This window comes from Pelodiscus sinensis, chromosome 1 (assembly GCF_052426305.1).
Source record: "Pelodiscus sinensis isolate ZL-2025 chromosome 1, ASM5242630v1, whole genome shotgun sequence".
Taxonomy (NCBI): Eukaryota; Metazoa; Chordata; order Testudines; family Trionychidae; genus Pelodiscus; species Pelodiscus sinensis.
The window spans coordinates 66207359-66231661 of NC_143052.1; the positions used below are offsets into that span (position 1 = coordinate 66207359).

The window sequence follows — 24303 nt, forward strand, 5'->3', positions numbered from 1 at the left end:
TCCCTTTTACGAAAAAGGGATGCAATCTAGACGTAGCTCATTTGTTTTTCTGCCAGTTCCAGATTTATTTAAAGTATGCTTTCACAAGGTGTTCAGTCTATAGGGCCATGTGGAACACAGTTTCTTGAGCCTACAACACACTGTCCTACTTACTCTATTGATTGTGTCATCTGGGCAGCATCCAGGTCCAGATTTTTAATTAACCCCTCACTTATCCAGTACACAAGACTGAGTGCTTCTCTAAAGAAGAAAGCTAGAGGCACAGACACTCTTACCGTATAGGAAAGCTTTCACAATAGGCATTTTAGGAGTGAATATGGACCAAGTTTATGTTGCTCTCTTTCAATGTGTGTCTTGCATCAGGACTTAATTAAGCTAAATCACTGAGGCTACGTCTAGACTGCAAGCCTCTTTCGAAAGAGGCTTTTTCGAAAAAGAGCGTCTAGACTGCAAGCAGTACTTTCGAAAAAGCAAGCCGCTTTTTCGAAAGATAGCACCCAGGCAGTCTAGACGCTCTCTTTCGAAAAAGCCCTGTTTGCATTCAAGAATGCCTTCAAAAAAAGGCGTTCTTCCTCGTGAAATTAGGTTTTCCGCCATTGAAAGAAAAGCCGCGTTCTTTCAATTTAATTTCAAAAGAACGTGGCTGTAGTCTAGACGCAGGAGACGTTTTTTCGAAAAAAGTAGCCTTTTTTCAAAAAAACCCTCGAGTCTGGACACAGCCTGAGAGAGCTGAATAAGACAAACCACTTAAAAAGGAGGTGAGTTTCATTTAAAAAATACTTCTCCTTATAAATAAAAATATATGACTGTATGGGCCATTTATTACCCAAAACACTGCAGTGTCATTACTAGAAGCAGTAGACAAATCCTGGAGATTATTCTTGTATAGTTTTTAAAAATAAGTAGTGTGTGTGTTTGAAATGAGAAACTAGGAGACACAAGGTACCGTGGAAATCCAGAAGCTAACGATGGAAATGAGACGTGTTTCTGTGTTCAAAAATACAATGTGTTACAGCCTGATTTTGCTCTCATTGAAATTTTGTAGCAAAAGCTTTATTGACTGATGTGGGAGCAAGATCAGACACACAGATACTGTAACAAACTGTGGGAGCATTTCTGCAATGCACTTCCTTTCCTTCCAGAGCTATTTAAGCTATCCGACTTCTTTTTCAGGCTGACTGTTCCTGGTAGTTTAAATATAATCTTGTATTTTTATAAGCTGAACTTATTTTGAAAATGTCTCAGTTCCCACATTTGTGTTTTCACTGTACCTTATGTTTTTCAGTTTATTTCAAAGGAGCTGGTCTCCGTGAGATAATTAGTACTGAAGGGTAACTTATGCCAGTGAAACAGTGACTTTGACTTGACTGAGAATACGATAGTTACTATAGAAGAGAATTTATGCTCCAGTTAAGGATTGGCTGAGAAACTGTAGATTGATCTCAATGCATTATTTAGGAATGTGGTAGCTCATAAGACACAGCTACATCAGAAAGCAAGGGCAGGATACTGTATGCCGAAAGAATAGATGAAAGAGAAAAGGACATCATTACATGACAGGAAGAAAAGGAATTTGGGAAGAGAAAAGAGAAAAGAAAAAAAAGAAAACTACAAAGGTAAAATCCTGATAGCATAGTCTGTTTTTAATTCTGGAATAATAAATGGTCAAATTATGCTGGTGGTGAGCTGCTGATGTCCTGAGAAGTTTGGCATGGCATTTTTGTGTATAACAAATAGTTGAGTAAACTACAAGAAGTAATCAAATTGGCACATTATTAAAAACTGATTAATGATTAAGCAACTGTCACATTCCTTGAAATTATTTTTCTGTACTGTAGCTATAACAATCAAATTGAATTGGTAACAAAATAAAGGTAAGAAATTGTAGCCATTGTTTTCCATCTCAATAAAAAGCTCTATATTGCTGTAGAATTATCTGGTTTTCTGACCACTGTCCTTTACACTATCCTATCTAATATTTGGTTGCCATAAATGTACTTATGTCCTCCGGGAAAATTTTACATTTTACATAAAACCCATCTGCATTCTTTCTTCCAGGAAGTTTAATTTTCACAGTGTGTGTGTTATGATCCCTGTTTTTAAGAATTAATGGTCAAGGTAATATAATCAATTAATATTGCAACAGCTACGACATCCCTGTAGCAACATTTGTGTATTTTTCCACATTTCTTCACAAATGCAGATCATTTTTTCATTGTTTGAGGAATTGTATCAAAAAACAGCAGAGGGGGAAATTGGTGTTTCTTCCAAACATATCATTTTACACACACAAAAAAAGAAAAGAAAAAAAAAGAAGATTCTGTCAGATGTTTTAGATCCAATTTTTGTCAGCAGAAATAGCAGCCCTTGAGAATAAGCTGGAAATCATTCTCTCTTCCTTTGGGGATCACTGTGATAACACTAATTAAGATGAATTCATATAGTTTTCATGTAGTTACAAATAATTAATTTAATAGAAATTCAATTATGGATCACCACGTCCTAGATTGTCCCTGTGCCCTGAAGAAACCCACAGAGTAGACCAGATCATTACAAATTTTATCTTTCACGTATTCTAGACTATCATTTCCTCAGTTATGATGTGTTTTGGGGAGTACAAAAGAGGCAAGGAATGAAGTGCTGGCCCCACTGAAGTCAGAGCAAAAGTCCCATTAACTTTGATGGAGCCAGGATATAACCCTAGATCAGGGTTTGGCAAAGTGGTCTGAGAAACGTGCTAACTAGCAGCTTCAGTGTGTTTCTTTACCAGCTCCATAGCCTCATAGCTCCCATTGGCTCTGGTTCACTGTTTGCAGCCAAGGGGAGTCTGGGAAGCAGCGTGGGACGGGCTGCTGCTTCCCACAGCTCCCCTTGGCTGCTAACAGCGAAATGGAGCCAATGGGAGCTGCGAGGCTCTGTGGCAGCGGAGCCAGTAAATAAACATAATAGAGTGGCCAGTTAGGTTTCTCAGGGTGCGTCTACACTGCACTCTTATTTCAGAATAACTAGCATTATTCCAAAATAACAATGCGAACATCTACACAGCAATTCCATTACTTCAAAATAATGGGCTGCTTATTCCGCCTTCTGTAAACCTCTTTCCATGAGGAATAACTTCTCTACTAAATTAGCAGTTTTGAACTAGCTTCAGTGTGGATGCTCCAGTGGACTGCTGCCATTTTGAAATAGAGCCTCACCAAGGCTCTTCTAAGTAATTTCTCCCAGGAATTTTTCTCCTGGGGCTCTAAATCGAGATAGTGCATCCACATTAGGGGAGCCTGCTTCGGACTAATTTTGAGGCTTCCCTGTAGAGTGTGTTCTATTTTGAAATAAGCTATTTCAGAATATATCTTCGGGAATAGCTTATTCCAAAATAAACGTGCAGTGTAGACATACCTCAGAGCGGTTTCACAGACCACTTTCAGAAACACTGCCCTAGATGTACGGTCTCCTACTTCTATGGATCTTGGGAAATGTTGGAAGGCAGGGAAGGATGATCTGATTAGGACTTAAGCCTGGGACTCTGGAGACCTAGTTTTAAGTCCCTTTTCTTGCACAAACTTTTTGTGTGACCTTGAGTAGTCACTGTGGACTTGTCTACATAGGGACACCCAGGAAATTTAATCTGAAGTAACTAATGCTGTGAATGTAAATTTAATTTTAAAACGGCTTTAAACCTCTGTGCTGACAATCTCAGAACTAACGTGGCCTAACATGTAAATTAAACTAAAATGAAGTAAAACCACTTGAATTCTGAATTAGTGTCTATGCAAAGATTTAATTCCATTTGATTGATGTGCTCTAAATTTACATATTTTATTAATTGGATTACCTTTCCTGAGTGTCTCCATGTCAACAAGTCCTGAGTCTCCATGTCTCATTCCCACTAAAACAATTTCTACTAAAACTAATTTTGTTAATAAGTGCATTTTTTACATAAAATGAATTTTTTACAAAAAAACAGATGATGTTAGTATCAACATTTCAATGGAAAAATATCAACCATCTTTAAAGAACAGCTAGTTTTTATAGTCTCTGAGGAAGCTAAAGAGATCACCCTTCAAAACTGATGTGGTAATTTTAAACTATTAGAAAACAATTGAAAAATAAAAATATAATTCAATTTAAAACATTTCTTTCAAGAGAGAGAGAAAGATTAACATTATTTTCTGAGTACGACTGCTTTTCAATTGTAAAGTGGTAGCTGAATTTTTTATGTAGGAGGCTTTTTTGAAGCGTCAAGCATTACAAATATCTAACTGGGGTAATCATTTATTTAGAATAAATATCTTGGCATTCATTGAACCTAGCTCAGAGATTTATTCCATTCATGTCACAGCCTTAGACTTTATCCATTTTAGGAGCTTAATGGACTGAGATGAAAACAATAAAAAAAAACCTGCTAAGCTTCCTTCAGTACTTAAAAGGCAATTCTGAGCATTGCAGCATATAAAATGTACAACATGTGCTAAATGAGTCCTGAGAAATAATGATTCTTCAATTTGAAAAAATAGCAATTAAGCAATAGCAAAGAGAGAAATGGAACATGTCTAACAATTAACTTTCTTTTTCAGTAATGACTTTGTTTTACACATGTACATTTTCATCCCACAGTATGCAGAGTTGTATAAAATACTATGAAGTCATCAAAAGGAAATCTGTCATGAATAGAAACTCAGCTACTTCCATTTAAATGCCTATATTCTAAATAGAGTGGTAATTGCAGATCTGTGCTTGTTTAGTAATCTTTCCCTTTTTTATACTATTTAGGTACATCATATCTTGGTCCTGACTGAAGATACTACTGTAAATAACTGCTGTCTGCTGAGGGAACACAGGGGTCATATTGCAGGATATGAGAGCAATCAGAAAATGAGGATAGATTTCATTACTGTAGCCAATGGTTACAGAAGTAAACTGAGCTGCTGCTGATATAGCTTAACACACCAGTTTCATTTTTTTATATAAATGATTCATTTAGTTGCCTATTGAATATCCCCTCCCCCTCTGCCACCATTGAAGTTCAATATTTAGAAGTTCTGGAGATCACAGCATGTGCTAGTTCACTTAAGACCGAGACCTGCTCTCAATGAAGTCAAAGGCAAAATTTCAATGGACTTCACAGACTTCAGTCTTCTGAAAGTTGTGACCACATTATGAACACTAAGAAACAACTGTGATTTCAATTGGGTTTACATTTTGCCTCTTACTTCAGCAGCTATACCCCCAATGCCACATATTCCTTCACTTTTATGTCATGTCTCTTCAGTGTTCCAATGGTAGCACTCTCACTACTTAGTTAGAAAGTTGATGGTTAAATTTCCTCACCAGGATTTAAGTTCTAATCTGCAGCTGCCATTGTCCTGCCCAGTAGGTTCAGCATTTAGATACCACAGGGATGAATGCTCCAGGAGCACCTGGATAGGAAGTCTAAAATGAAGGATTTTGTTTAAGTACTGGGTAATTTTATTCCTATTCCATAGGATTAGGCAGAATGGCTAAACTCTGATGGGAGTCAGCCAGATCCTTCCAGTAACAGTCCAAACCGTGCCAGGAGAACCTGAAGAAAGACCAACAGCAGCTTATGGCAGCAGGTAGGAATCAATCTGCACATAATAAATGTTATACATTATCGTAGATGGTTAGGTCTTGGATGCACTGACTGCTGATGATTTCAATGTAAATTGTGACTCAGAAGCTCTATGCTTTGAAATTTGAGGAAGTGGTTGTCTCCCTGAAGTGCTTTTAAGTAAATAATAGGCTTTGACCCCACTGTTCCTATTGAAGGGAAGTTTGTGTTTTTAAGTCAATGAAAAATCTTTATTTATCTTGGGTAGGATTTTCAAAAGTTTGAATGTTTTCAGTGGAACTTTCAAGCATGAGTTTCCTTGGACTTTGTGCTCCCAATTCACATTAGTGCTTTTGAAAATCTGTAGGGCTTCTAAAGCCCACTAACGTGTTTTGTATTTATTGGTCTGTGTAGTCTCTGTTGGTGCACATTAAATGATCCCCACTGTGTTTTAATTTAGTGTTAAAGCATTCTAAGGAATATTAGTATATACCATTAGGGTCCGCACAGGCAAATTAATGCAGAGCACATTAGTGCACTTTTGAAATCAGTGCCTGTAGTGTTAACTACCTCAGTATGTAAACAAAGCCTTAGACTTCAGGTCTGGTTGTTTCTCTAAGATACGTGGAAAATGAGTATAAATCATAATAGTAGCATAATGATCCACCCCATTCTCCATGACTCAGAAGGCTGCTGTATACCATAGGGATGCTGCAGCTGGAGACAAAGTATTCAGTTCTTGGTATCTGCTGGAAGGTACCATAAAATATGTTAATTAGTACAATTTGTAATATAGACACTTGCTCATTTTGAACTAGACTCTGATCATAAGTACTCTCACGTAGGCCCCATTGAAAAGGTGTTAGATTACAAAATTTTTCACTGGGTTGATATAGAACCAGTGAATCTAGATATGAAAGAACATTGACAATTTTTTCAGTATCTACATGGCTCCACTTAAAGTATCTAACTATATTTTAGCTTCAGAAATTCACAATATTTAGGCAAAAATTAGAACAAAGTAAAATGTAATTGTAAATAGAATGTTATATTCCTAATAACAGTCCATATACCGCATGTTATTGGACTACTGCCATACTTGAAGACTATGCATATCTTACTATATATTTTAGAAATGTTTGTCTGTCCATCTGTGAGTTCATTTATTCAATAATTCCTCCTAAATGGTAAGAGCTAGGACCACCAAATTTGGTATGCAGCTTCCTCATACTTTATCATGACTTAAAGTAAAATTAGGGTTTGGTTGTACCAGGTTAATAAGAAGTGCATGGAATTTGACTGTTTTGTCATAAAGTGGAAAGGGAGGCGTCTGGCAGGAGGGTGTTATACTGCAGAATGACCACAAGAGGACAGCAAGGTGCCAGAGATGGGGATCAGAACAGCTACAACCTCATTGTGCCAGCAGAGGTCATGGGTAGAGAAAGGGACAGCTATTTATTATATTTTTCAGAGAGTTTGTCTGTTTGCATGTCTGTCCCCCAGCTAGGGAGATATGCACCCTTCCCTCATCTGTGCCAACTGGAGCCACAGCATCCATGGTCAGGCACTTTTCAGCTGGCCCCAACCAGTTCCAGTGAGAGAAAACTTAGGTTGTCCTCTCCCCAAAGGGATGCCTTCATACTGAACTCCTCATTCCCAGCCCCACCCCGGAACAATGATTTAAATGAAAAAAAAACAGAACTTATTTGAGTTAATGACTCGAACAACACTGGGTAAATCTTCCAGTAATACAAATAATTAAAAAGGAACAGCCTTCAAATAAGTATTCTCAGTGTTTAATGGAGCTTCCTTTCCTCCTCCATTGCTATGGGTTGTTCCATAAGGGGATACCTGAGTGAAAACAATGTTGGTCATTAAAAAGCCATTCACAAGCATCAAGGCAGGTGATATGGAAAGGAAAATGGGAAAGCTTTTTAAGGGGAATAAGGTAATGAGGTAGGAAATTCTGAAGACGTACTCCTTATAAAATATATGAATGCAATAAGCAATTTACTTGTTCATTCAGAAGTACTCAGGAGGCCAATGACAGACTTTTCTTCCCAGATTCTGGTAAAATAAGAGATTAGTTAGCACTACTTTTATTTAATCTGAGGCATTGCACTAATTTTTTTCTGAGCTATTCTGTCCATGAAAAACATGGCAATCTTAACAAATACCTCTTATCAAGGAATCTTGCAAATCCATGTTAAGCTAAAAATATTTAGAAACATTCAGTGTTGGTTCATGCAGTGTCTAAATCTCTTAGCCCTCTAAACAGTGGAGTAATAGTCGAAAAAGACTTTGATGGAAAGACTGTAAAAGACAATATGGCAGAAGAACCAAGTGAGAAAACCCTGATCCCATTAAAACTGTTAGGAGTTTTGCCATTTATTCAGTGGGGCCAGGACTATGTACTCTTGTCTCCTGATACAGTACTGCCTTTGCACATTGTTTATCTGATGAGTTTATCTGCAGCACTAGTTTTCTCTTTATTTTCAGCATGACTCTTCATTCCATTTATTATAACTTGAGTAACAAATGCCAACAAGACTTTTGTTCTTTTGTAGCACTTGAAGAACTTCAAAGGGCTTTAAAGCATTAATGGTCTTTGGAGTAGGGACCTTTCTGCATTTGTACAGTGCTTAGTCCTATGGGGTCCTAATCAGTGGCTGCAGCTCCTGGGTGGTACAGTAAAATAACAAATAATAATAAGCAGTAATGATTTAAGCCTCATAACATCCTTAGGAGGTACTATAAGGAGTATAATCATCTGTGCTTTAAACAAGGGGAGACTGAGCCAAAGATATGTTAAATGACCTGTTTAAGGTCTTGCAGATTGTCACTGGCAGAGTCAGGTATAAATTGTAGAAACTCTAACTCCTCACCATCTAATCTAACTTTTAGAATGCTGTGTCCCCTCTTTTGTATGGACCATATGTCTTTGAATAGATATGGCAATGTAGAATACTATTAATTTGTAGATCCCTAAGCCCAGCTTCTTCTCAGCTGGTGTAAATCAGCACAAATCCACTGACTTTAGTGGAGATTCACCAATTAATGCCAGCTGAAGATCTCCGTTATCCTGAAGATTGAGTTGAAATATTGTTCTCGGGTTTATGTAGCTTAGTAAGGTGTGTACTGTACAAAAAATATGCAGCTTACTTTTGTTAGCTTGATGCAGTAAAAGTGCTACCATTTCACACAGCCACAGCTGTTGCTGTATTTTCTTTTCTCCCAACTGCTGTTCAGAACAGAAGAAAAACAGGAAGGCCCACGACCCTTAGAGGACCAAAGGCAGCAAGAAGAATACAGTTTGTTAACGAAGGTATCAAAGAAGTATAAATTACACCTTTTCATTTTATTAAGTACTAATTAAATCTTGCCAATCTGACATTCTGGCGCCAGTCCTCAGGCCCTGTGTTATGCCATGAAAGCAGCTACTAGTATGTGTCTGGAGGTTGATTGCCATCCTGTGATTATATTGAATCTGATCATGGTCTTTTTCTTCTCTGACTAATGCCATCATTTGAATAATAGATCACGAGTACCTCTCACTTTGATCATCTATTATTCAAAAGAAGTCATTGTCCAAGGAAGTTTTGACAATGCCTCACCAAGCAGAGTCATTTTAATTCAGGAGACAGGAAAGAGCACCAAAGTACAGTACAAAAATATACTTTGTGGCCCTGGGTCAATGTCTGGCTGCTGCTGCTGGGGGTGGAAGGTGGTGAAGAGTGGAAATATCACGACCCAGAGGAAGGAGGCTTGAGAGTACAACGGAGATAGTAGGAATGAGATAACCTCTTGTACTATTAGACATTTTCTCCTTTGCCCTAAAAGGAGGCTGCTGTTTGTGGATATGATCCTGTACACCTTGATGCAGCTTCCAGTGCCGTGCACAAGTTTGGCCAGCAAAATGGCATGGCCAAAATTAACAGATATGACACCACTAAAATTATAGTAATTTAACTGCATACACAACATAAAGTATTAACCACAAGCAGATTTGAGCTAAACAATCAGCCATTTTAATGGTAAAATATGATCTTCAGAAGCCACTGGTACAGTAGCAAGGGATTGGCAGGGAAAGGGAAACTGCATCTGCAAAAGGCATTCTGCAAGAAATTGTAAGGAATGCTGGGGGGAGCACATAGCGGAGTGGCAACAACCTTTTTCAAGTGAACCTTAAACCATTGCCCTTATTTACACTTGCCTCAACTTGTGGCAGCATATAGGGCATGTGTAGCTACATGTGGCATACGCTCTGCAGTGCATAGCTATGCATAGCAGTGAAAGGCTCTGGCAGGCAGGTGGCAGCAGGAAAAGGATCTGTCAGGATGGATCTGCCAGAGTTTTTCCCCACAGGAAGACACTTTTGCTATGGCCAGGAAAGGCGGTGGGATGCTATATTGCTAAAAATAGCAGTATAGTAGTGGGAGACCCTGCTTAGACCTCTAGAGCTCTGCAGAAGGAATATACCCTATGGCGCTCTACTCAACTCACCTAATCAGTACCTCACCATCTAGCTGGGTGTGCAGGCTCTACACATCAGCACATCAGTTCTACTGAAGGCGCTAATAAGGTGTTCCTCTCCCCTCCCCCATCCAAAGATCCAGAATTCTGTCTGCCCCCGCAGGGACACCAGACTCTGATCCTGTGCATCTTGGCATTGCGTCAAAGTCTTACATTGTCCAAAATGGGGGAGAAGGAGTAGAAGGAAGGGATATTTAATTCATAAGCAGATTAGGTGGAATTGAGCAAAGATGATAAAGAAAGGGTGGGCAATGTTTATTTGCACTGACAGAATTGTGGATAGGATGATTCCAAAGCTTCTGTGGAGATGACAAATTTGTTACAGCAACAGCTCAGAATCTTAAAATGAGATGCTGTGACTGTGTAGAAGTTTGCTTGAGGGCACTAGTGGTGTACAAGCTTACTGCACCTTTTGGGCATTTTTTTCTGGGGACCACTTACCTATTGTTAGATAGAACAGGGAACTTTGGGCAGCAGCACCTTCATCATGTTAACCAGCACTGACTCTCGGGTTGTCGACTACTACCACCAAAGATGGACAGATTTACACTTTCACCAATGGTCTTCATTTTTTTTTCCTAATCCTATTGGATGTTCTCACCGCTGAGGAATGGGACTTAGACAACATCACCATCTCCATAGCTAGGCCCTGAGGAACTGCTTCGCCTTATACTCCTTGGCCTCTGATGATAGGACAAGAAGTAATGGGCTTAAATAGCAGCAAGGGAGCTTTAGGTTGGACATTAGGAAAAACTTCCTAACTGTCAGGGTGGTTAAACACTGGAATAAGTTGCCTAAGCAGCTTGTGGAATCTCCATCACTGGAGGTATTTAAGGGCAGGTTGGATAGATGTCTATCGGGGATGATCTAGACCAGTGTTTCTGAAAGTATTCCATGGAATCACTTTGAGAAACACATTAACTGGCCACTCTGGTTTGTTTATTTACTGACGCCGCGGCCAAGGAGCCTCGTGGCTCCCATTGGCTCCGTTTCACTCTTTGCAGCCAAGTGGAGCAGTGGGAAGTGGTGACCCGGCCCATGCTTCCTGCTGTTCCGCTTGGCTGCAAAGGACAAGATGGAGCCAATGGGAGCTGCGAAGCTCCGTGGCTGCAGTGTTGATAAATAAACAAACCGGGGTGGCCAGTTAATATGTTTCTCAAAGTGATTCCATGGAACGCTTTCAGAAACACTGGTCTAGACGGTGCTTGGTCCTGCCATGAGGACAGGAGATCGGACTTGATGACTTCCTGAGGTCCCTTCCAGTTCTAGGATTGTGTGATTCTATGATTCTATACCTCATGCCTCCTTTCTGTCATCTTTGCCTTTAGTCTAATAAAAGTCCAGTGTAACCAGCTGGAGCATATCTAATATTGTGATGCAGTCTTTTCTGTCCACAGTCTGGGACAGAAGAAAATAAGAATAACACCACCAAAGGTTTTCCAGTGTCAGGGGAGTAAAGCTGACAATCAGGAGTGGCTTAAGGGTCATGTGATCTGCAAGCCTCAAAAGCAGAAGCTGATTTTTTTTTCTGTTCTTTCCTCTTATTCTCTCTCATGACAGTAGTTGTCTAGTTCTGTTGTAAAAAGGAAGTCTGATTCAAATAAATGAGTGCTGCCAACTGGCACTAACTTTAAAGGCTAGTCTACATTAGAAATAATATAGCAGTGGAGCTGCCCTGCTGTAGCTCATCTACGCTGTGTCTAGACTGGCCAGTTTTTCTGGAAAATCAGCCGCTTTTCCGGAAAAACTTGCCAGCTGTCTACACTGGCCGCTTGAATTTCCGCAAAAGCACTGACGATCTCATGAAACATTATCAGTGTTCTTACGGAAATACTATGCTGCTCCCATTCGGGCAAAAGTCCTTTTGCGCAAAACTTTTGCACAAAAGGGCCAGTGTAGACAGCTCAGACTTGTTTTCTGCAAAAAAGCCCCGATTGCGAAAATTGCGTTCGAGACTTTTTTGCGGAAAAGCGCGTCTAGATTGGCACGGATGCTTTTTCACAAAAAGTGCTTTTGCGGAAAAGCGTCTGTGCCAATCTAGACGCTCTGTTCTGAAAATGCTTTTAACGGAAAACTTTTCCGTTAAAAGCATTTCCAGAAAACCATGCCAGTCCAAACGTCTACACTGCATCCCTCTTGAGCAAAAGCCTATGCAAATGAAACATGGATTAGCATATTGCTAAACTTCATTTGAATAATTAATTAGGGGCTGTTTTTGTGCAAGAGGCTTTTATGCAAAATGGAGCTATCTACACGGCTCCGTTTTACGCAAAAACACCCTCTTGCACAAAAGCCGCTCTTCCCAATTTTTTCAGGAAGAACGGCTCTTGTGCAAGAGGATGTTTTTGTGCAAAACAGAGCTGTGTAGACGGCTCCTTTTTGTGCAAAAGCCTCTTGCACAAAAACAGTCCCAAATTAATTATGCAAATGAAGCATAGCAATATGCTAATCCATGCTTCATTTGCATAGACTTTGTGCAAGAGGGATGCAGTGTAGATGTAGCCCCCGGGAGTGATGTAAGTTATACCTATAAAACCTGTGTTATCTGGCACGCTCGGGGATTAGGGTGTTCCAGTTATCTAAAAATTCCAGTTATCTGAGGGTCCCATCAACCTAGGAAAAACTTATGGACAATTATAGTAAAACTAAAATTTTTAATATTGACAGTTTTGTAGTGTGAAGCAGTTGGTCTCACATTTCTATTTTGAGTTAAAGATGATTAGTACTTCTTAAATAAAAAATTGTTAAACCAATCATGGTAAACCAAGCCAGGCCTGTGCGCCTGAAGATGTGACAGTATTGTGGCTGGGGGCAATGCCGGTTAACAAAGTTTTCTGTCTAACAGAGTGCCGGATAACAAAGGTTTCACTGTAAGCAGTAATATAAACCTGCCCTCACATTTGATTGTATTTCACAGAATTTCAAATTATTTCAGTTGCCTTAAACTCATTGGCTACGTCTAGACTGGCATGATTTTCTGCAAATGCTTTTAACATTTTCCGTTAAAAGCATTTGCGGAAAAGAGCGTCTAGATTGGCACGGACACTTTTCTGCAAAAGCACTTACCAGCACTGACCCTCCATCAGCCCTGGCTGAATGGGATTTACATAGCCACACCTCGGATTCTCTCCTGAGCTGTATTTACATATCAACAGTTAACAGTTAATTACCTTGCAGAGCTAAACAATTGTAGTGGGCACACCCACCCCTCCTTTTAGTTGGCTGATAGCAAGCAGCAGTTCAGCCCCTGCTTACATTAATAAATATTACAAGAATATCTTGCTTGGTGGTTTATAGCAAGCAAAACTCACTTCACAGCCACAGAACTGAAACCCTACATTATTTTTAATATTATAATAATAAGAAAAGGAAAGAATTTTTAAAAATTATTTCATGTTAAAACCCCTCTGTGGTTCTCACATGTGGGGAAATGGGATACCAGGAATTCAAAGAACAGAAACAATATTAATCTAAAATTAAAATATTGGAGGGGGGGGATATTGAGTCTGCATAAACATAAATAAATTGTGCTCCTCAGTCTGTTTCAAAGTGTACAGATAATCACATACTTGCTTTTCTTACTTCAGACGGTGAAGATATTATTTGTGTCCTGGTATTATTTTTACAGGACATGTGTAAGTTATACCTTACTTGATCTGTTTGTTTGGTGTACCATTGTGCTATGGGACAGACACAGAAGAAAGCAAATTGCTTGCTAACATGTGTTTACCAAAGCTTGTAATTATGGAATTATAAACGTAATTGTACAAGAGACACTTGCTTCTTGAATAATTAGTGTATCTCTGGCACAGCTTTTCTACTTTGAATCAGAAACCCAGGAAAGGACACGGAAACAACGGAATCAGCAGAAAGAACAAGCAAAGGTGCAAAAGGAAGAAAACAGAGACAGATGGAGGAATCTGTGTTACATCACACAGAACCAGCACTTCAGCAGGTAAGGATATTAATTGTTCAGCACATATATATAACACCAAACAGAAGATTATTCAGCGTAAAGATGGACTATTTCTCTAATGTGTCCTGTAGGATGGTTACAGATTTCACTCCTGACTGCCACTATCCGGTTTAAACAAACTTCTTTAGGATTGTGTGGAAAATGAGAGATTAACCCCTCATTAATGGGTTCCCACGGCTCCCCTTGGCTGCAAACAGCAAACTGAAGCCAATGGGAGCCGCAAGGCTCCATGGCTGGGAGCCAGTAACTAAAACTGGAACAGCCCAGTAGCAGCAAAGACCACTTGGAGAAACACTGAAATATAGTAACGGCCTTTATAAAGAGGCTGGAGCAACTGTTCCGTGTGTCCACTGAAGGGAGGATAAGAAGGGACTTAATCTGCATTAAGCGAGATTTAGCTTAGACATGAGAAAAAAATTCTAACTATAAGGGGAGCTAAGATCTGGAATAAACTTCCAAGGGAGGATGTAGCACCTCATCACTGAAGATTGGGAAGCATGGGTTTGACAAACACTTGTCAGGCATGATCTAGGTTTCCTCATTCCTGCCTCAGTTTAGGGGTTGGGCTTGATGATCTCTCAAGGTCCCTTCTAGCCCTACATTTTTGATGATTCTTTGCTGAAAGTACATAGGATCACCAAAGAAGGCTTTCAAAGCTAAAGCTGAAAAGAAAGGGAAAATTTCTTGCATGATTTGCCATGCACTTGTGAAGAAATCAATGATCTGCAGCTTTTCCCCTTGAATTTAGCCACTGGCACAACATTTTTATTTTAAACAAGCTCAGGAAAGATCATTGAGTAGGGAGATTAAACCATTGTTGCAACTAATACTCTTCAGCATGCCACTTGCAAAGCTGTTTGCTTTGATTTTAATCTGAACCTACATGACTTGCAGAATATTTGGAATGACTATATTTCTAGTTATTTTAATTTAGCTACAGTTGCTTATCCAACAAATACATAAAGGATAAAAATCTGTATTTATCTTCTTCCTGCATTGCCCCACGAAAGCTAGCAGATTGTAATCCTGATTGAATATAAACCATCTGACTCTAGGTTACTTACTTTTAATGTAAACAGAGGAAAGGTCATAGGCAGTCCTGGGTTCTGCTTTTCTATACAGTCTTGCAGAGGTTTAGGGTACTGCTCGGTTTTAGAAAGCATACTGAAAACAAGATGTTAGTGTATAAGCCTTAATAGTATTCTTGGAAGACTGGAGATATCAAAAGATTATTTAATAACCCTCTCAAAGCCAATATATTGGAGCTTAAACCTGATGGCCAGGAATAATCAAAACAAATTGGTAGGAGTAGAAAGAACAGATAACGAGTGAGAAGCTTCTATGTAAAATAGACATTCAGCAAAATGAAAAGCAAACTGTTCTGTAAATGGCCTTTAAAAATATGAATGTAAAACTGAAGTGCTCGGTTTACCTGCCACTAAAAAATTACTGTACTGCTAATGAGGCTATTGTATTGTGGCACTCTGGCTGCATCAAAGCCCAGCCTAAACATGGGCTGTACAATAAGTGGCTTTCTATAATGTGTACAGTCCTTGACTCCAAAGAACAGGTTTTCTACTAGTCCTTATTAAAGGTGTGGAATTGGCAGTCCTTGGGGAAAGAATGGCTCTTCATACCCACCATGGATATAACAGTAGTGAGAAGGAAAGCTTCCTCGTATCTTCCTGCCAACATATGCCTCATTCTTGTTCAGTGGCATCCATCTCAGCTTCAGTATTGATATCCCTCTCATTTCTTAGCCTTTGTGCTGAGATAAACAGGGTGCCATTTAGTGCTGAGTGAGGCTGTGTCTAGACTGCAAGCTACTTTCGAAAGCAGTTTTCCTGGAAGAGATCTTCTGGAAAAACTTTTTTTGAAAGAGAACATCTACAGAGCAAAAGCACATCGAAAAAACTATCTGCTTTTTTGAAAGATAGTGTCCACATTGATTGGATATTATAAGGCCACTCATATATAAGGCCACCCGGAACCACTTCAGGCAGGGGATTAGGTCAATAGTTGCTTCCAAATGCTGTTGCCTAAGCCTAGTTGAGAGGAGTACTTAAAGGGACCCCCCTGGACAGCCATGTCTCTGCTTCTGCTGCATGCTTGCCTTCCTCTCTGAGGGACAGAAAAGCTGTAGCAGTGCGTGCCCTGGTTGCCCAGCTATTGGATGCCGCAGCATTCTTCTTGACATGGAGTGGAGCTGCCCCTGCGTATGTGATGGCTCCATGCAGCCATGCTGCAGTTTCTACAGCAGTTTCTGCAGGCTGCCTTCATGATCCTGCATGAGCTCAACACTGAGCTCATTCTTGAGACCCTCTCCCTTTGTGTGGGAACAAGACCCTCGCAACCACACCCCACAGTGGAGAGATGGTTTTGGAGGCTGGAAGCCAGTTCTGACTGGTGGGACTGGCTGGTCATGGAGTGGTGGGATGACCATCAGTGGCTCCAAAACTTCTGCATGTGGAAGGCCATCTTTTGGGAGCAGCGTGCCTGGCTCACCCCTGCCCTCCAACAATGCGACACCCACCTGCAGCCCACCATCCCCTGGAGAAACGGGTCGCCATCGCCCTCTGGAAGCTCGCCACCCCAGACAGCTACAGGTCGGTGGGCAACTAGTTCAACGTGGGGAAATCCACCATTGGGGCCTTCGTTATGGAGGTAAGGCACTCTCGGGCCGCAGTCCCTGTATGGGCGGGGGGGGGGGGGGAGTCCTGGGAAAGGGAACTGTAGGGAAAGGGGGGTAGGAGAGTTCAGGGTTGGGGGAGGAAGCCCCGTCCCAGGGGGTTGTGCCATCCCACCCTCACATACCCCTGCTGCAAGAGAGGCAGCCTCATAGGGGGTGGCTCTTGGGGTGTTTGAGGTGGGGAAGAGAGGGGAGCAGGCACCTCCCAGGGGCTCAGGCACTCCCTCTCTCATTCTCTGTTTTGTGTGTTTGTTTGTCTCCTTTTGCAGGTTGTGAGGGCCATCAATTCCATCCTGCTGCACAGGGTCATCTGCCTGGGAGACCTGGACCTGATCGTCACAGGATTTGCCACCCTGGGGTTCCTCTACTCTGGTGGAGCAATTGATGGAACCCACATCCTGATCTGCGCACCAAGTCATCAAGCAGCTCAGTACATGAACCACAGGGGGTACTTCTCGATGGTGCTATAGGCCCTACTCGACCACCGTGGACAGTTCACTGACATTTTTTTCGGGTGGTCGGGCAGGGTGCATGACACCCGTGTATTTAGGAACTCAAACCTGTACGGGAAGCTGGAGGCAGGCACATTCTTCCCCCCACATGAATTTCACATTGGGGATGAACACATGCCACTGTGCATTGTAGGGGACGTGGCCTACCCCCTTATGCTGTGGCTTATGAAACCAATACCAGCCACTTGGACCCCAGCAGGGACTAATTCAATGTCCACTTCAGCCGGGCGAGGATGCAGGTGGAATGTACCTTCAGGCACCTCAAGGCGTGGTTCAGGTGCCTCCTGACCCGCTTTGACGTGGGGAAGCACAACATCCCCGGGTCATCTCAGCATGTTGTGTTCTCTAAAACATCGTGGAGAGGAAGGGGGAGGCCTTGCTACTGGGGTGGAGGGAAGAGACCAGCCACGAAGGGGAGGCCTTCGGGCAGTTGCGTACAGCTGCCACCCGCAAGGCCCATCAGGCCAGGGTGCACATCCAGAAGGCCCTGAGGGAGAATTTCTCTTAAGGACCCCAGTAACTCTCCCCCGGACCTCCCCACTAGGGGCCTGTGCCTTGCTCCACTAACCCTTTCCCACTACAACCCTCCCTTCGCCCCTTCCCTGACCTCTGTTTGACACCTGTTTTGATTTCAACACAAAACACTTTGTATTTTTCTTTCAATAAAATGAACTGGGGAGGAGGGGGTCTGAGAACCTGGAGAGGAGGGAGAAGGGGCAACTCAGGGCTGGGAGTGGCATGGGGGGAAGCTGGAAGTGCCACCTCGGGTCCAGGGACCTCGGTGAACTTGGGGTTGGGTGGGGCCTGGGACAACAGCAGGGTGCGCAGGAGGGGGAGCTGGAGCGGGATCAAGGATGGCAGGGGGTGCAGGAGCAGGGGGCATAGGCATCACTTGGGGAGGGGGCATAGGCATTGGTCAGGGGCAGAGGGAGTGGGAATGGGCAGACTGGGAGTCAGGAGGGTCGGAGGCAGGAACAGGGCCAGCAGTAGTGTCTGCAATCATTTGTGGCATGATGGCATACATGTTGTTGCCCTGCTGCATGAGGTATTCCCACGTATGGGTCCGCCACTCAGCATCCTCCCGGATCTTCTGTGCCAGTATCTGTTGCATGTTGCACAGGATGCCTGCAGGATGCCTCAGGAGGTCCTCGTGGACTCTCATGCACTTTCGGGTTCCCCAGGGTCAGCCGGTTGCCTCGGCTGGCATGGATTGCCCCTCAGTGACAGCTCGTCTGGCTATGGAGAATAAAGAGGGAGAGGCAGTCTGTCATCCAGGTAGACATTGTCCCTGAGGCCATGCCCTCCTCTGTGAGCAGCGAGCAACCGTCCTCGGGCCAGAGGACGGGGATGTTTTGGTAGCAAGGCCATTTATAGCCTGCACAGCAGGCCCTGCCTCACAGGGGCCCCGAGGTGCCATGGGGACCACGATGCCCGTTTCCCAACTCCACCCACTGACAACCATGAAAGGGAAGTGTCCAGCCACAGTGGGATCCTATGGGTAGGATAAGGGCCTGGACCAGTCTGGCCCTCCCTGGGGCCCGCATGCACGCCTGCACCTGGCAGTGCTGTCCGTGGGTGCAGGTGCTGCCTCACGCAGGCAGGCAAGTGTGTGTGCTGTGTGTGGCTCTTCTCAGGGTATCTGGGATTGTGCATGTGCCCTTGTGCCCAGCCTGCTTCCAGCAGTGGTTGGTAGTGGGAGGGATCAGGGGTCAGACGTGTGTGTGGCCTCCTCTGAGCCTGTGAATAGGATCCCGGGGGTGCCCGGGGCTGCCTCCCGAGGCCGCGTGGCGCACACTGGCACTGCATGTGGTTTCACATGCACCGACTGCAGTACGATGTCCATGGCGAGCAGGCTGAGCGACAATCACACCCCATTTCCCCCTTCCCCACCCTGTGTGTATGCAAAACTGAGAGCGTTCACCTAATGATCTCTCCCCGCCATCAGAGGATGCCTGAGAGATGTCCAGTCCCAGGGGTACAGGCTCCAGGCTCAGTGTCACAGTGCTGGCCATGTCCTCCTCCTCCTGCCCCTGTTGTCCCTCCTCCTCCTCCACGACCTCTGGGCAGGTGACAATGAGTGTCTTAAGGCTGGAATTGGTCACCACAGTTGGGGAAAGGTGCAGCTCCTGGTAATAGGGACAGGAGTGGGGTCCTGCCCTAGAGCATGAGGTACACTCCCTGGTCCTGGCATAGCCCTGGTGAAGCTCCTTGACTTTACTCTGGACCTGTTCTAAGATCTGGGGAGTGTCCTCTCTCTGCCAGGGCCTCAGCCATGCACCCATAGATTTCAGCATTTTGGCACTGTAAGTGGAGATCTTGTAGGGTCTCCTCCTTTCCCCACAGCTCGAGGAGGGACAGGATCTCCACGCCGGACCAGGAGGGTGCCTGTCACATGCTACCCCTGGCTGGATCCTAGGAGCCCTGGTGCTGCTCCCTGCGAGGGCCAAGAGGATCTTGGGGGGGATTGTGACTGGGTGTAACGCGGGAGCCCGTCCTGCCCCCCCGCCGCTTCTGCTTGCCCCCTTTTTTTTTTACAGTCCCCCTCACCACTCGTGCTCCTCCACTTCCCTCCTTCTTGTGCTGCGTGCCTCTCCTTCAGTGTCCTGTGCCTCCTTCCTCCTCTGTTCTCCCCTCCTCCTCCGCTCTTTCCTCCTCCTCCGCTCTCTCCTCCTTCTCCGTTCCTTTCCTCCTCCCTGCTCGCTCTCCGTCTCCCTCCTTCCCCTCCTTGCTCCTCCGTCCTTCCCCTCTTCCCCCGTTCCCCCCCTCTTTTTGAATTCCCCGCCGGCGTCCAGTCCTGGTGACGCAGTGCGCCATGTCACCAGGCTCCGCCCCCACCGTGCGTCTGTGCCCGGTGACGTCAGACGCCACGTCGCCGAGGCTCCGCCCCCGCCGTGCGTCATCGTCCGGGTGTAGCCCCGCCCTGCCGCGCTGCCCGTCATCCGGGCCGCGGCAAGGGAGCAGGCCCCGCAGTGCCGCCGCGCTCCCTGGGTGGCGCCCAGGAGAGACAGCGCGATCGCGGGCTGAGTGCGGGACGGGCCGCCGGGTGGGGTGTGGGGGCGGCGCGACCCGTCACACTGGGCTATGGCTGGCAATGCCTGTGGCAGGGAGAGCCACATGGTCGGGTGCTGCTCCAGGGCCGACTTCCTGCCACAAGGCTTGTCCAGGGTGCCTGCAGCCTTAAAAGGTGCCAGGAGGCAGGAACTATAGAGTTCTGATTACTTTGGATGGAGTGGCCACTAGGGCACCTGAGTTATTTCCTGGAGGCCTCTTTTTTCGAAAAAAAACCAACCCTTTCCCCTTTTCCCTGTCCACACATGCCTTTTGGAGCTCTTTTAGAAAAAGGCTTATTCCTTGTAGAAAGAGGTTACTGCTGTCAGAAAAGCCCCTCCGTTGTTTCGACTTTCTGTCGAAAGAATGCAATAGCAGTGTGGATGTCAGTATATATTTTTCGGAAAAACGGCCTCTGCAGTGTAGACATACCCTGAGATTGGTACTCTTGGAACATAGATAGTTCTTCACTAGGAACTTGAACAAATGCACCATTTCATTTCACAAGGACTGCCAAACAGCTGAGAAATGGTAACTATATTCCATCATTACCATTGGATTTAAACTGATGACCCAGAAGTGAAAAATGTGGCTATTACAAGATCTCTAAAAAAAAATCCAGTAGATGAATGCATTCTAGGGATTGTTCTATTATTTAGTTATAGAACCTTTTTGAGTATTAATTTAATAAGTTGAATGTGTGATCTAGTTCTCTGAAGCACCTGCATGAATATCATCAATCCTTTCCCGTCATCTAACACTTAGAAAATATCCTAAGCCTTTACAAGCTTGCAACACCATCTCGGCAGATAGATAACACAAGAAAGGTCTCCTTTGGCTTTGAGTCAAAAGATAGAAGAATGTGTATATAACATGAAATGTTTGACTGTGTTTTTCCATCCTCACAGGCCGTGGGTGTCCAGTTATTTTAAAAATATCCCCATGTATATCTACTGCCAGCCAATAGTACAAGCCAGACCCAGAGTGAAAAACAGAAAAACAGAAGAAAATGACAATGATGGGAAGAAATAAAAATTGTCTTTTAAAATATATTTTGTACCTGGTCACTGTTGTGTGTTTGAAATAAAACATTCTCTTTCCCTTTGATTGTATTCATAAGGAGCTGGGATTTAATAGCTTTCAGGGGACTAAATCTGCCACAAACAGTCCACTGCACTTTTTTCCCTCAGACTTTTAGAATAAAAATACAGTGGTCTGATACTTGGAGATTCAAGAACGGTAGATACATTTCAGAAAATGATCATGCTAAGAGAAAACGTGTTATTTGGGGTCAATTTTCCCATTGAAAATAATGGAAAAGATGGGGGTTGCGTTTCAAGTGCACTTGCGCTAGCAGTTCCAGCATTGCATCCGGCCAAAGGGGGTCACCAGGGAACTGCACAGTGAGCAGAGAAGCTCCGCAGCTTTGTAAGGAGGCAGACGAAGCCCTGTGCAGCTACCGGTGACCGGCGAGCTGGGAAAACCCAGCCGCCAGCTGCAAACGGGGGGCGGAGGAGAGGGAGCGAAGCATCCGGCCAGAGGGGATCACCGGGGAATAGCACGGTGAGTGGAGAACTTCTGCCGCTTTGCAGGGAAAGCCTCACGCAGCTGCTGGCCACCGGCCGGCCCTAGGGGAAATCGTGTTATTGCGGGGAAGGGTCGTGTTGGTCGAAAAATGTTCAAAAAAAATCATGCTATTGCGAAAACGTGTTAAGCGGGCACGTGTTAAGCGAGGAATTACTGTACTCTCATATATGTAATTCTCCTTAATGTTGATGGGAGCTACATTGAAAATACAGGGGAGAATGGATCATGTTTGTAAACTTAAAGATGAATTACTGTAGACAATTGCAGTTTTTTGTTTATTTTTACAAGAAGGTATACATTGGTGTACTACATATGGGGTCAAATCCTGCTTGTCCAGAACATGTGCATACTGTTTGTACACTGCAAAAAATGTCAATTCCAGTACTGGCTGCCCCACAAACTTATGGGAATGTTGTTCTACAGACACCGCTTTTCCCCTGTATGTACATACATGGCAAGAAATGTAAGAGGCATATTGGCTAGGTTGATGGATCTGCTCCACGGTTCGGCAAAGGCCTTGTAGTTTATCTGTAAGGAGAGAGGCCTATTCATCAACTGCTGAGGACCAGAATGTACTAGCCTGTTTGGAGATGGAAACATCACATCCTTTTCCCAGGCCAGATTTGGGCCCATGAAAATCTCTACATTGAGGTAAGACCCAGGAGGACAATTTGATACATATTTGTTGGGACCCAGAAGCAATCAACTTTTTGAAAGTTACCATGGAATATTTTTAATGGTGACTTTTGTCAAGTCAAACACACAAGAGCCAAGTAAGTTATATCTCATGGTAAAAATCACATGCCCCCTGAACACAATATTAGTTTGTAGCAAATACGCTAAGGAGAACCAGAGCTCATGTTTGCTTTTCTTTTGAATTATTTCTGCAAGAGTAAACTGTGCTTGATTTCCAGTTGACACTTTATCCATAGACTGTCTGGGTCAGAGGATGGGTAATAAGATATAGAAACTTCCATTCCCCAACTCAGCTATCTGAATGCAACCCAGATCAGTGGTAATGAAAATGAGTTATCATCTGACTGCTATTATATGGCCTGCCATAGATGAAATGAGTTGGTAGTCTTAGTTATACAGATAGTTAGCAACTGCAATAAAACCTACCAAAACAGTTTGCACTAACTGGCACTTAAGTTGGCAGTTTCAGCAAACAGCAGAAGGGCTGTGTGAACTGGTGTTTACCCAACTTGTTCTAAACCAGATTCACATGTTGTATAGCATCAAAGAACCACCCACTCATGGGGTTTTGGACTTCCTGGTAAAAAAATACATGAAGATAATGAAAAGTGCCACTAAGACATGTCCTCAGATTTGGCTGCTCCTAAGATTCCTACCTCAGAGCTGTCCTGCCCCCTTCTAACTCCTGTATCCCAAGAACACCACTCTCACCTCCTTGTCTAGGAAATAAACCACTGGTCTGAATGGGCCTTTCGTTCCAGGCTGATCATGAATAATATGCATACTGACCTATCATACCATCTGCTCTCTGGAGGTGGTTGCAAAAGAAAAAAAAGGTGAGAAAACCCATTGTCAAGGCAGGAACGTTGGCACTGCTGCTGCTTTACCTATTATGAGGGGAGAGCACTGCAGTTCTAAAATGTTAACTTGGCAGCTTTCATGAACATTGATTTCCACTTTTAAAACTTCAATATTATTTCTTTGTTGATCAGATCAATTCCTACTACTTTCACAAGCAATCCCATCAAACAGGAGTCAATGAGATTTGCCAACATAGATTACACAGTTCTAATCCAAATTACAGATAACTGGTTCAGCTTCCAAAAATCTCAAATTTATCAATGCACTGACATCCATAATCTTCTACAACTGGAATGAAGCTGTAACTTAGACTCAAAGCATGGCATTTCTAAGCACTATTGCCAGTGTCAGTTATGAGCAAATTAATAGTAGTATTGCTTTTGAATTAATTGTTGGTTATTTTCAGGCAGAAAAGCTAAAAGGCATGGGCTTAGACACATCAAATGTATTCAGCCTATGAGCATATGTCAGCACAGAACCCTAAGACCAAGCCCTGATTCTGGTGTGAGACCAGTTCCCCCTTCTGCCCACATACAATTCAGTCTGCTTGGGTCAGAAAGCATGCAAATCCTAGGCTGCACTGAAGGGGTGAATCAGATGGTAGAACCTGAGGCCCACTGTGACTTAGATCTAAACCCTGTCATTTTGGCACGTGGCTGAGCTCAAGCCACAGGCCTGAGTCAGGAGGGCTGTGTAATGCAGTAGGACACATCACCACAGCGATGAGATTTGGCTCCAGCAACAAAACCAGGTTTGCAGTGGAGTGTGGACATTCAAAGCCAGGCTAGGAAAGACCAAGTCCAGAAGACCAGGTCCCACACACAGGGGGTTA

The 24303-nt window shown here is 43.5% G+C and overlaps 1 protein-coding gene across 2 annotated transcripts; it reads left to right on the plus strand.

The window, feature by feature from the left end:
- Positions 1 to 1171: 1171 nt before the first annotated feature.
- Positions 1172 to 21423, plus strand: LOC149525581 (uncharacterized). 2 transcript variants are annotated; one of them, XM_089779840.1, is made up of 5 exons: positions 1172 to 1616; positions 5484 to 5594; positions 8824 to 8894; positions 13915 to 14057; positions 21236 to 21423. In XM_089779840.1, exons 2-5 carry the CDS (start codon positions 5585 to 5587, stop codon positions 21357 to 21359), a joined length of 348 nt encoding a protein of 115 aa, XP_089635966.1. In that variant the 5' UTR covers positions 1172 to 1616; positions 5484 to 5584; the 3' UTR covers positions 21360 to 21423. The 2 variants fall into 2 exon arrangements, with proteins under 2 accessions (XP_089635966.1, XP_089635962.1); XM_089779836.1 differs by having other exon boundaries at positions 1176 to 1616; positions 8819 to 8894.
- Positions 21424 to 24303: the final 2880 nt, after the last annotated feature.